The following is a 14,075-nucleotide window of genomic DNA, read 5'->3' on the forward strand; positions in this document are numbered from 1 at the left end:
TTTATTTGTATCTTCACTCTATAATGTCTAAGTACAACAGAACTAACTAAAGAGAAAAGAGCACAGTGACAGGATACGCTCTTCTTCTTCTTTTTTTTTTTCTTTAAATAAGTCTTATTCCTTCTGTACAGAATGACTGGTGGGGTGGGGCTTAAAAGTGAAAGAGGGGTATGTTAGGAGACTGCAACAGTGTTCAAAAGTGAGAGATGGGAGTGGCTTAGCCCAAAGAGCAGTGGAGATATTACTGGTTGGACTGTGCCTGCACCAACCCCCTTCAAAATTAAAGTTGTTGGGGCACCTAAGTGGCTCAGTGGGTTAAGCCTCTGCCTTCGGCTCAGGTCTCATGATCTCAGGGTTCTGGGATTGAGCCCCGAATTGGGCTCTTTGCTCAGCAGGGAGCCTGCTTCCCTCTCCCCTCTCTCTGCCTGCCTCTCTGCCTACTTGTGATCTCTGTCAAATAAATAAATAAAATTTAAAAAAAAATTAATGTTGGAGTTCTGACCTACAGAGGACCTCAGAATGTGACCTTATTTGAAAATAGGGCTATTGCAAACGTAATTAGTTGAGGTCATTACAGTTGGTGCAAATATGACTATCCTCATAAGGGGAATCTTGGACACAGAGACAGATGTGCAAGTGTGCTGGGTGAAAACGAAGCAGAGAGCGGGGTGATAGAAGCTCAGGAACACCAGAGATTGTCATCAACCCCTGGAAGCTAGATGAGATTCTCACAGCCTTAAAGAAACCAACATTGCCAGCCCTTTGATCCTGGACTTTGAATCTCCAACCAAAAAATAAATTTTTATCATTTAAGGTACTCAGTTTATAATACTTTTATAGTTGGCAGCCCAGGCAAACTTTTTTAAAAAGAAGTAGTAGACTAAAGATATATTTGACAGCTCAAATTAGTAGGACTTTGCTGTGGTCTGAATGTTTATGTCCCCCCTAAATGCACATGTTGGAATCCTAATGCCCAATGTGATAGTATTTGGAAATGGGACTTTTGAAGATAATTAGGTCATAAGGGGAGAACTCTCATGAATGAGATGAGTCAATAAAGAGAGCTCCCTGGCTCCTTCCACCATGTGAGGATACAACTGAAGTCTGCAATCCAGAATAGGGCCTTCATCTGACAATACTGGCACTCTCATCTCTGAATTCTAGCCTCCAGAACCATGAGAAATAAATGTTCCTCATTTATAACTCCACATATGAGTTAGAACATGTAATTATCTTTCCCTGTGACTTATTTCACTTAGTATAATGCCTTCTACTTCCATCCACAATCCACATCATTGCAAATGGCCAAGATTTTTTTCTTTCTTTTCTTTCTTTTTTTTTTTTTTTTTTTTTTTGATGGCTTAGTATTCCATTGAGTATACATACCACATCATCTTTATCCATTCATTTGTCAAGGAGCATCTGGGCTCTTTACATAGTCTGGCTATTATGGACATTGCTGCTATAAACATTGAAACCCTGACACTTCTTAAAACAATTTCAGTTTCATTAGGAAGCAGTATGGCATGGGGAAAAAAAGAAAACTGGACCTAGAATCACATGATGAATCCTGGCCATGCCATTTACCAGCTTCATGATCTCAGTCAAGTTATTCGAATGTATGTGTCTCCATGTCCCTACCTCCACGGACAGTTAGGAGGAGTCACGCAGATGACACACACAGAACTACTGCCCAGGTGCTCAGTGAGTAACTCTTCTACTCCCTCGGCCCTTGGCTCTCCTTCCGCCCTCCACTTACATGATCTCTCCTCTTCCTTTCTGACTTTATGCTTTTTACTGCATTTTAAAACATAAAAGTAAACGAAATAAGATTTTGTATCCTTGTCGTTTCAGACGGCTTTAACATCTTTCTTTTAATTGGTAGACTGCAACTATCAAGTTAACGGCACAGTCCAGGTACAGACTTTTTTTTTTCCCCTAAATAGAACAGCCCTCATTTTGCAATGTCTGATGTTTCCTCATGATTATACGGAGTTTATGCATTCCTGGTCAGAACACAGGTGATACTGTGTCCTTCTCATAGCGTCACACCTAGAGGCATGGGATGTCCATCTATCGCTCACCGGTAATAATAATTCTGGTCACTCAGCCAAGTGTTTACTTCATTTTCCCACTTTATAGTTACAAACAGTAAGCAGTTTGTAGGGAGATACTTTAACCATGCACATATCCTGCTCCTCATCTAGTTTTCCCCTTGTATAATGGAAAAGCCCAATGACAACCACCATTACCAGGTTATCAAAGTCAACATCACCAGGAATGACACAGACATCATGAGCCCAGCAATACAATACACTTGGAAAAGGCAAGGCACCATTTCTGGGGTCCTTCTAGCAGGGATGAATGACCTCAATCCAATCATGAGACACACCAGACAGGCACCAACTGAGGAACACTCAGCACAGTAACTGATCAATACTCTGCAGGGTTATCAAGATCATGAGAAACACAAACTGAGGAACTGTTGCAAACTGCAGAAAATCAGGAAAAGATAACAAGTGCAATGTATTATGCTGAGTGGAATTCTTGGGGGAAAAAATAACATTAGTGGGAAAACAACCATACAGAGTTTGATTAGGGTCTTTAGGTTTGCTAATGGTATTGCACCCACGTTAATTTCTTGATTCTTAAAATTCTGACTAAGGGGGGCGCCTGGGTGGCTCAGTGGGTTAAAGCCTCTGCTTTCAGCTCAGGTCCTGGGATCAAGCCCCGCATCGGGCTCTCTGCTCAGAAGGGAGCCAGCTTCCTCCTCTCTCTCTCTGCCTGCTTCTCTGCCAACTTGTGATCTCTGCCTGATTCAAATAAATAAGTAAAATCTTTAAAAAAAAAAAAAAAATTCTGACTAAGGTTATGTAAGATGCTATGGGAGGGATACACAAAATTCTCTGAATTATTTTTACAACTTTTCTGTAAGTCTAAAAGCAGCTCAAAATAAAAGCAAAAAAACAAAAACAAAAAAATTTCCTGGATTTAGCACCCACTGGTTTCTTGCCTGATCCAATATTCATCATGACAGCTGCAAAACAAAAATTTTCTAATGCTAGCACAGTAAGCAAGAGACTGTCCTTCTCCCCACTTATTTTTTTATTATCAGTATGGAGTCACAGATTTCTTTTTTTTTTCTTTTTTTTTCACAGATTTATTTTTCAATGTCTTATAATTCATAGCTGAACTTAATTATTTTGATGTTCTAATAGTCTCAGATCTAGGTGATGGAACCCCTCCGAGCTAGCTCGTATGTCCTTGTGACTTGCCCTCATCATTTTTTCTGAGCACTTCTTTACTTTCTGGCTTAGCAAGATGTTCCAGGCTCATTTTGTATCTAGCAAGCACCCCTCTTAAAAATCCGCCATTTCTCTGAAATGGTTCCTTTTAGTGGGGAATGATTATTAGAGACCAAAGATCTAATTCATGGCTGTGCTTGTTACTACTGTGGCATCTTCGGAGCCACATCTTAGTTCTTTCAGTGAACAGAGCGTTAAAACACACACACACACACACACACACACACACAGGTATGTATACATATATGCAAACACATACAAATATACATGTGTGTGGATATGCATGTATGTCATTAAGTTCATATCAGCACTTCCATTTCTAATTCATCCCCACAGGGTTCTTTCTTGCCGCCTTATATCCTGTATTTATCCCTTGTACCACAGTAAAAATGCTGACTCCCAACCTCAACATATTTGCTGAACTCTGTATTACACCTAAAAATCATTTCGGAAGCGCATTGACCATATCATCACATTAAATAATCCTTTTTTTAAAAGTTCACAGTTTATTCGTATTTCTTCCTTCAATCCTCTGCCCAAGACAGAGGGTATATAGTCAAATACTTGGATTAGCCCTTTTTTTTCCCCACCTCCCCACCTTCAGTATGGTTATGGAATTCTTCCTGAGTTTCTTTTTGTAAGCATACACAGATATATGTATGCTTTACTTCCCTTCTTTCTTATATAAAAGGTAGAATAATATACATTTTTCATTTTCCCTTTTTAACTTAGTATTAAGAAATCACTATCAGTCCCTATTAAAGTTCATTGTTTTTTACAGAGTCGAAGAACAACCTCGTGCATAATATAATTTCATGTTGTTGGAGGTACATCTTTAGGGTAGTCCTAGAAGTGGGATGAGTGTTGAGGGAAAATGTATTTAAGTAGTTTTATTAGATAGCATCAAATTCTAACCATGGTCTTACCCATTTCTGCATTCCTACCAGCAATGCATGAGTCACTGATTCCTCAATCTCACCAAGAGTATATAGACAAGATGTTCATTTTTTTCCCTACTCTGACAGATAAGAAATAGTAGCCGTTTCATTTTAATCTTTATTCTCTTATGAGCGGAGCATCTTTTTTTTTCCCCCCCAAGAGTTTATTTGTCAGAGAGAAAGAGAAAGTACAAGCAGGGGGAGCGCCAGGCAGAGGGAGACGCAGGCTCCCCACTAAGCAGGGAGCCCCATGCAGGACTCTATCCCAGGACCCTGGGTTCACGGCCCGAGCCAAAGACAGACTTAAACCAACTGAGCCACCCAAGCATCCCTGGAGCATCTTTTCTTGTGTTCACAGCTCTTTCTATGTCTTTCTGTGATTATCCTCTTCATTCATTTTGTTCTTTTTCTATGGGCTTTTCTCCCCACCCCCAATTATTTTGAATTATTATGAATTAGGGATATTAATCCTTTATCTGTGATACATTCCAAACATGTTCTCCCAATTTGTCATTTGTGTTTTGATTCTGTATATGGTGTTTTTGGTCACATAAATTTTACTTATATGTAGGTAAATTTACCAATCTTTTACTGTATCTAGAGTTTGAGTCCTAGAAAAGCCCTCTCTGCACTGAAATTAAAAAGAGGAATTTCAACCATTTTCTTCTAATATTTAGATTTAATTTTTTTTTTTTAAGATTTTATTTATTTATTTGACAGAGATCACAAGTAGGCAGAGAGGCAGGCAGAGAGAGAGAGAGAAGGAAGCAGGCTCCCTGCTGAGCAGAGAGCCCGATGCGGGACTCGATCCCAGGACCCTGAGATCATGACCTGAGCCGAAGGCAGTGGCTTAACCCACTGAGCCACCCAGGCGCCCTAGATTTAATTTTTTAAAAAGATTTTGAGAGAGAGAGCACACACACAGTGGGGGGAGGGACAAGCAGACTCCCCACTGAGCAAAGAGCCTGAAAAGGTAGGGAGGGGCTCCATCCTAAGACTCAGACCTTGACCTGAGGTGAAATTAGATGCTTAACAGACTGAGCCACGCAGGCACCCCAAATTTTTTTTTACATTTAGATCTGATTCATGTGGAGCTTATTTTTTAGGAATATGTAAAGAATATACCGAATTTTACTTTTTTTTTTTTTTCTAAATGGCTATCTAGTTGTCTCAACACCATTTATTAAATCATTTATTAAATATGATCTTTGCTCCCATTGTTCGGAATACCACTTTATCATATACTAAATTTTATACGTAGTTGGGTCTATTTTGAGACTTTGTTATTCCATTACCTGTTCTTCTCTTCATGCACCAATACCGCACTGAATGAGAGAGGATTTTTGGTACATTCAGTATCCGGTAGGGCTGGTCCTTCCTCAGAGATCTTCGATTTCAGCATTCTCCTAGCTATTCTTGCCTATTTTTCTATATGAACTTTGTTTCTACTACGTGTAAGAAATTCTATTGATTTTTACAGAATTTTATACTCCGCTACCTTGCTGACTTCTTGCTGTAGATGGTTTGACCACAGCTTCTTCAGCGTTTTCCAGATGTACTAGTACGACATCTGCAAAGACAGTTTTTAATCTTTTTTGCCTATCCTATGCCTTTCATTGTTTTCTCTAGTTTAACTGCATTGGCTAACAGACCGGGACAATGTTAAATCGCGGTGGAAAGAGCAGACATACTGCCTGGTTCCTGGTCTCAGTGGTCTCATTATCATGCCTCTAGGGTTTCCGATTAAGATGCTGACTTTTTAGGTTAGGTTTTACCAAGGTAAGGAAACAGGCATTACTCCTATTTTCTCAAGGAGTTTTTACCAGGAATGGGTGAATTTTGTCAAAGACATTCTTTGACTTGTGAAGATAATCACAGGGGCTTTTGAGTAATATACTTTCTAACACTGAACCAACTTTGTATTCCTGGCATAAATTCCACTTGGTCATGACTGATTTTCTTTTCATCTGATACTGGAATATGTCCCCTAGTATTTAAGATTTTTGCATCAATGTTTATAAGTGAAGATGCCCTTTAATTTCCTTTTTCTATGCTATCTTTATCAGGTTTAGAGTATCAACATTATGCATCTAGAAGTTTTCCTTATGTATATACATTTTTTTCCACGTTATATATGCTGTCAAAAAATTATGTAGCATTGAGACTATCTCTAATTTCTGATTTTTAAGAGTTTGGTGGAAGTCCCCTGTGAAATTATCTGGGCCTGGTGTTTCTGTGTAAATTAACTGCTCAACTCTTTTTCTTCTATGTAAATTGGTCTCATTAAGCTTTCCATCTCAAACTGGGTCAATTTTATTAAACTCCATGCTCTTAATTATCCATTTCCTCTAGATTTTCAAATTTATTTGCATACATGTGTACAAAGTAGTGTCTTAGTAAATTTGATATTCTCTCTTCACTAATAATTATTCCCAGGTCATCTGAGTGGCCTGGTTGGTTAAGCATCTGACTTCAGCTCAGGTCATGATCTCAGCGTCCTGGGATCAAGCCCTACCTTGGGCTCCGGGAGGAGTCTGCTTGTCCCTTTTCCTCTGCCCCTCCCTGGGTTCATGCTCTCTCTCAAATAAACAAAAATCTTTTAGAAAAAGGTTATTTTCCCTTCTCATTTCTTACTTTGTACATTTGTGTTTACCACTTTTCTTTCTTGGTCAGATAATGGTTTTAACTATTTTTTCCAAATAATTAGGATTTTGATATATTAATTTGATTTACTGGCTTTCTGTTCTCTACTTGATAAGTTTCCGGTTTTATTTTAGTGGTTTCCTCTTTGTGTCTTTCTTTTGTTTACTTTGCTGCTCTTTCAAGAATTTTATTCATTTATTTCTTCTTAACTGATTTTGGTGATTTTAAAAAGTATTCTGCAGACTGATATGTAGCGTTCTCATTATTTTTCTAGAAATCCTCTGATTTCTGTTAGTATACTCCTTTTTATCAAAAAGTTGTTTAGAAGGTATTTTACTTCCAGGTAGAAATATCTTTCTGGGGCACCTGGGTGGCTCTGTCAGTTAAATGCTGACTCTTGATTTGGCACAATCCTAAAAACAGGATTGGGAATCAAGCCCTGCATTGGACTCCATGCTCAATGGGGAGTCTGCTTAAGATTCTTTCTCCCTCTTCCTCTCATCTCTCTCTCTCAAATAAAAACAAACTACCTTTTTATTTATTTCATTTTTAATTTCTAGTCTTTACTGAGTTGTGATCAAAGAGGGTGGTTTATCTATTTCTACCTTATGGGACCCATCAACGATTTCTTTGTGCTCTAGTATAGGACACAATAATCAATTTTTGCAAACACCTTACACGTTTAAGAAGATATATACGTATTTCTTTAAAGATCTATTTTTTAAGTAATCTCTACATTCAATGTGGGGCTCAAACTTACAACCCCAAGATCAAGAGTTGCATGTTCTACTGACTGAGCCAGTCAGGCGCCCCGAAGATGTGTTCTCTTTTATTAAAGTATTCTCCCCATGTTTTAAATACTCTTCATATTTTCCATCTCTTTGCAATCTTTGTTTTGTTTAGGTATCTTAAAGTCTATATTCCATTTCTACTAATTTCCTCTTTAGCAGTGTTTTTTGTCTACTGTTAACCATCAAGGTTTTCACTTCTAGTTTTCTGATTGTTTTCCAAATCCATCCCTTCTTATTTTATGGATTCTATTTCTTCACTCACATATGTGGATATGTTAAAAATCACATTAAATAGTTGTATGAAATGTAACGTCCCTTTTATATTCTTCTAGTCTCTCTAAATCTTCAAATATGAATTTTCCCATTACTCGATATGTCACTCTGTCTTGTCACAGACTTCTTTTTGTGTTTTATACTTTTTTATTCTAAGCATATCTTCTATGGACATTTTTTTTTTAAGATTTTATTTATTTCTTTGACAGAGACATATCAGAAGTAGGCAGAGAGGAAGGCAGAGAGAGGAGGAAGCAGGCTCCCCGCTGAGCAGAGAGCCTGATGTGGGACTCGATCCCAGAACCCTGAGATCATGACCTGAGCTGAAGGCAGAGGCTTTAACCCACTGAGCCACCCAGGCGCCCCTTCTATGGACATTTTATTAAATAAAAATGTACATATTGCTAGAATACTTAACAAATTTGTAGAAGATATTAAAAAATGACTAATATACTGGTCAACAAAATCAAGATCCAAAAAGATCTTGACAGTAAAATGAAATTAATTTAAAAAGATAATTAACAGATATAAATAGAAAATTTTGTATGTGGTGGTTTATAAAAACTTAACTACAGGAATTCAGAGATGATGGAAATCAGCCTAATATCAACAAATGCAAAAATAAGTTGGAGTTTTTGGTTGCTTGTAAGAGCATGAGACAACAGTATGATACTGTGGCCAAAAAGTTGATTCTGCATGAATGGAGAAATAAGAGAAATGTTAGTCCATTCTACTCTAGTGGTAGAAAACATGCTACGTCATGCTAAGTCCTTCAATTTAAGTATAAAACTTTTAGGGAAATGTTAACAGAAATGTTCAGAAGACTGTGTCTACATTGGTGAAGAAATTTGCTAACACTTATTCAGTACCTATTAGATGGTTTATGTGCATTAACTCATTTCATCTTTAAAAAAAACCAAGAGAGGGCGCCTGGGTGGCTCAGTGGGTTAAGCCGCTGCCTTCGGCTCAGGTCATGATCTCAGGGTCCTGGGATCGAGTCCCACATCGGGCTCTCTGCTCAGCAGGGAGCCTGCTTCCCTTCCTCTCTCTCTGCCTGCCTCTCTGCCTACTTGTGATCTCTCTCTCTCTCTGTCAAATAAATAAATAAATCTTTAAAAAAAAAAAAAATAAAATAAACCAAGAGATAGGGATCCTTCCTTGGGATAAGCAAGAATCAGAGAAGTAATTCACAGCATCTACTTATATCATGAATTTTGTTCTAGTTCTTAGTTTTACTTATAATGTTAAAACCTCTTGAAACTCCTTCTGGAAGCATTTAAAACACAAATTCTAAATCAATACATTAATTAAAAGCTGGCTTTGGGGCACCTGGGTGGCTCAGTGGGTTAAAGCCTCTGCCTTCAACTCAGGTCATGATCTCAGGGTCTTGGGATTGAACCCCACATCCAGCTCTCTGCTCAGCAGGGAGCCTGTTTCCCCCTCTCTCTCTGCCTGCCTCTCTGCCTACTTGTGATCTCTGTCTGTCAAATAAGTAAATAAATTTAAAAAAAAAAAAAAAAAAGATGGCTTTAACCAAATCATAAATGTCTATAGAATGTTTCAAGCTGAAACTCATCCAGTGGGTTGTCTCAAAAGGTACTAAAAAACCAATCCTACATAACTTAAAAAAAAAAAAACAAACAAACAAACAAAAAACCAACCAACCAATCAAAAACAGAGCCAGAGCCCATCCCTGCATCAACTCCCAATTAGTGTCACACATTAACAGAGATTACAAGCTAGATTTTACCTAGCTTCAATGACCATAACACAAGCATGCAAAACTTCCTTTAAAAACATAATACTCAAAGTCAGACATATATATTAATGTTTAAGGTTAATGTTAAGCAGGGATTCCTTTCTATGCAGGAATCTGAATAAGCTGAGATCACTTATTATGGAAAAAGGGAAATATATATCAGGAGAGTAAGAAGATTCAAGTAGTAACTTAAAAATATTTTACTGCTTATAAACTTATTTTCTTTAAGGGAAAACATTAATAAAGGGGCGCCAATAGACAAAATGTCTCACATCAATAATTACAGTCAGGATATTATCTTCAAATAGGATTGCCCTAAGAATCTTAAAGGTAATTTGTTTATGTATATACAGTTGCATAAATGTTTAAATGTTATATAGTTGTAGACAAATGTCTATTTGTTGTCTGTTTCTCTTCCTCTCCCCCATTTCTTTACATTTGAATTTTTATCAAATAAACCCTTGTCTCCTAAGGAGAGTAGAGGTAGATGAAGTGGTAGAATAATTTTTCTAACGTGTCCTTAGAATTTGCCATCATGCTTGACATTTGGTTTCAGCAAAACTTGCTTCTTTATACTTACATCATCTTCTTTGAGGGCCTGAAGAAATTTCTGCAGTCTATCTGGTGTTTTTTCTGCTGCTAGAGATATTATTTTCTGGTCCATTTTTGCACATACCAGGGAACTGTAAGGGAAAGTGTCAGAGCTGGATGATACTTTCAGAAGTAAACAAGCTTGATTATTTTCTTTCCCTGTTAACTATTTCACACATTTTATAAACCATGTACACAGTGGGTTCTCATTAGTATGAGTAAGTGATTCTTATCCGAACCAAAATAATCTGGAGAATTCCCTGAAATTTTCACATGAGAAACCTGTATTCTAATCAAGTAGTTCAACAGTTTTTGTCCACATTTTTATGTTTTTTTAGCATCTACCTAGCACACTGCCTAGAACAAAACTGCTACATAACAGTATATCAAATATAACATATACATAAGAATATGTATTATAACCTTATAATAATATTTGATAAATGAATACATCAACAACACTGTAAATACAAAGTGCCAATTAAATGGAATAACAACAGGGAACCTGGGTGGCTCAGTCAGTTAACCATCTGTCTTTGGCTCAGGTTATGATCCCGGAGTCCCGAGATTTAGTCCTACATTGGGCTCCCTGTTCAGTGGAGAATCTGCTTCCCTCTCTACGCCTTCCCTCGCTTGGGAGCACTCTCTCTCTAAAAAATTTTTTAAAATTAAAAAAAAAATAGTATAAAAACAAATGAGAAGTTAACAAGACTAATGAAATAAATGTGTGCCTAGAAGTCAAAAAGGCTTCCCAGTAGAAAGCTTGAACTGGAACTTAGAGATTAAATTTAGATCGTCAAGATAGTCAGATGGTGTACTTTATACACTACTGGGAAGGAGAATGTCATGAACAAAGGCCTTCATATAAGAATCTGAAAAACCTATTTAGGGCAAATGAGGGACAGAGGTTGAAGTTCAAGTAGGGGAGCAATGAGTACGAAGGCTAGAAAGATAGGCTGGGAATAAATGTGCAGGATTTTTTAAAGATTTTATTACATAATCTCTACACCCAATATGGGGCTGGAACTCACAATCCCAAGATTAAGAGTTGCATGGTCTACCTACTGAGCCAGCCAGGTGCCCCTAAACTGTGGAAGATCTTAAATGCCAGATTAAGGGATTCAGATTTTATTCTGTAAATGATGACAACCAAAATTCTTGGAAAAAAAGAAAATCTACCTGATTCAGATTCTGCCTGTTTCGGACAGAATTAATTGTTTGAGCAAACAATCTGGCATCAACACTTAAAGTGGGCAGAGAGCAAGGACACAGAGCAGAGACTAGGAAGTTATGGAGGGCTATTTTGGTGATGGACACAAAAGCCTGTGGTGACTCTGGGCATGGGAAGGAAGGGATGAAACGGAAGCCTATTGGAAGGTGGGATTTAGTGAGCAGCTATGGGAGTATTATGGGAAGGGGGGAAATGCAGACTGCTGCAAAGAAGACCTGCTCCCCCTCCTGTACTTCTTCTTGTCTCCCATCCCCATAAAATGTCCCAACCTCCACACAGCTACTGAAACCAGAACCCTGGAGGACATTCTAAACAATTTCACTTTCATCCTTCACATCCGCTACAAGTCCTGGCAATGTCACCCCCTAAACCTCTCTCGAATCTACTTCTCAGATCCACTGCTGCCACATCACTCCACGGCCACCAGCATCTGTCATCGGAATGACTACAAAAACTTCCTAACTTGTCCCCCACACAGCAACTAAAGTAATCATTCCGAAACACAAACCAGAGTGGGTGGCTGACTCTCCTTCCACCTCTGATTCTCACCTTAAAACTTCCCAGAACCCTTCCACAGCTCTCCTATTGGTCCAATATCCAGACTTCAAGATAAAAAAGCCCAGCAGGTGGGGGTTGGGAGGTCAGGGTACCAGGTGGTGGGTATTATAGAGGGCATGGATTGCATGGAGCACTGGGTGTGGTGAAAAAATAATGAATACTCTTTTTCTAAAAATAAATAAATTGAAAAAATTGAAAAAAAAAAAAAAGCCCAGCAGTGTCTGGCCCGCACCTAAGTCCCCTTCATCACTATATACTTCTTGCTTTCAGTCCTTCCAACTCCCAAGTTCTCCTGCCACAGGCCCTTACACTTGACTTTCAGTCTGGAACTTCTATACATACCCTTCCTCTCATCCCCTACTCCCCAGTCTTTTAATTCCTACAAATCCTTCAGATCTCAGCTCAATCTATCCTTCCCCAGAAGCTAAGGCTAGGTTAAATGCTCCCCTATTTTTTTTTTTTTTCAAGATTTATTTAGAGAGAAAGAGCAAGCGAGCAGGAGGAGAGGGAGAGAGAGAATTTCAAGCTAAATCCCCGCCCAGCCCTACCAGGATTCCATCATACCACCCTGAGATGATGACCTGAACAGAAAGGGACTGAGCCATCCAGGCTCCCCCAAATACTCCCCTATTATATTCTTTCAAGGCAACAGCAGTTTCTCTTACGTCATACACCTTGAGCATGACACCTGTAATCACTAGATCAAGAACTATCTCCCATTTGACTACAAACCTCATGAAGATGGGGAGGCATGTCTGTTTTTGTTTACCACTGATCCTCCAGTACTTAATCACAGTACCTCCCTTGTAACAAGAGCCCAATAAATATTTGTTGAACAAATAAATTACTGAACTCCCTACAATTAATGGCAAGCCCCTGGGCCCAGCCCTTTACATTCATTAATTTGATCCTCAGACCACCCCTGTGAAGCAGGTGCTATTAGTTCCAATTTAGATGAAGATCTTAGGGTGCCTGGGTGGCTCAGTGGGTTCAAGCCTCTGCCTTCGGCTCAGGTCATGATCCCCGAGTCCTGGGATCAGGCCCCCCATCGCATCGGGTTCTCTGCTCAGCAGGGAACCTGCTTCCCTCTCACTCTCTGCCTGCCTGTCTGCCTCCTTGTCATCTCTGTCAAATAAACGCCTTAAAAAAAAAAAAAGTATAGATGAAGATCGATCTTTAGGGATTTAGAGAGATTACATAATTGCCCCCAAGGGTTAGAAGGCCAGTAGTGGCAGAGGCAGAAATGAAACCCAGATCTGTCCAGCTCCAGCCCCCAAGACCCGCAGGCTCTTAGTTACTACTCCCGCCCCCGTCAGGGCCTGGGCTGGGTGGGGGGAGCGGGGAGGGCAGAGAAAATGCAGAAAGGGCGTACTGACCAAGAGAGACGAGCAGCCAGAGGGGGAACACGCTGAAATCTATCTCAGCAGGTCCATTTGCTAAATTCGGCCTAAAACCGGAGAGGAGGAACTACCAGGCGCCTGCGAAGCGCGCAGCACCTCTTGTCTGGAGGCGCTGGGACCAGCGCGGCTCGGGGACGGGAAACGCGCGGGTCTTCGCGCCGGGACTCCCCCGAGAGCAACACGTAAACACAAACTAGGGCGGGAGGCGGCTGGCGATGCGGGCCGTGACCCGGCCCCAGAGGAGACACGGGGTGAGGGGTCTCCGGCGCAGGAGCAGAACCCCGACAGAGAGAGGACCCTAGCAGGCGGGCGGAGGACGCAGCCCGCCCGGGAGGTGGCAGCCGCGGAATCCGAGGGATGCGGCGGGAGACAGGCCTGGGAAACCTCCAGAACGCCAGCTGGCAACAGCAGTCCTCCAGCGTTCCCAGACCCGCTGCCTCCCTGAGGCGCGGAGTGCCTGCGCCCCGGCAGCGCGAGAAGCCCCTCCGCCCGGTTACCTCGGCCTCGCAGCCACAACAAACTTCCAAAAAGCCCGCTCAACTGCACGTCGCCGCCCTTCCGTCACGGGACGCAGCAGGCCCCGCCC

At 40.2% G+C, this 14,075-nt stretch overlaps 1 protein-coding gene across 4 annotated transcripts in view; it reads right to left on the reverse strand.

Moving 5' to 3' along the window:
* FANCI (FA complementation group I) overlaps nt 1-14,075 on the reverse strand; it is an 85,815-nt gene extending 71,740 nt beyond the window's left edge. For 3 of the 4 annotated variants that reach the window (XM_059180022.1, XM_059180020.1, XM_059180023.1), the window contains exons 1-2: nt 13,987-14,075; nt 10,290-10,392 (exon numbers count right to left, since the gene is read on the reverse strand). In XM_059180022.1, the coding sequence (XP_059036005.1) occupies nt 10,290-10,373 (84 nt within the window). In that variant the 5' untranslated portion in view covers nt 10,374-10,392; nt 13,987-14,075. The other variant, XM_059180021.1, reaches the window with a different exon arrangement.

Source organism: Mustela lutreola, chromosome 7 (genome assembly GCF_030435805.1).
Source record: "Mustela lutreola isolate mMusLut2 chromosome 7, mMusLut2.pri, whole genome shotgun sequence".
Taxonomy (NCBI): Eukaryota; Metazoa; Chordata; class Mammalia; order Carnivora; family Mustelidae; genus Mustela; species Mustela lutreola.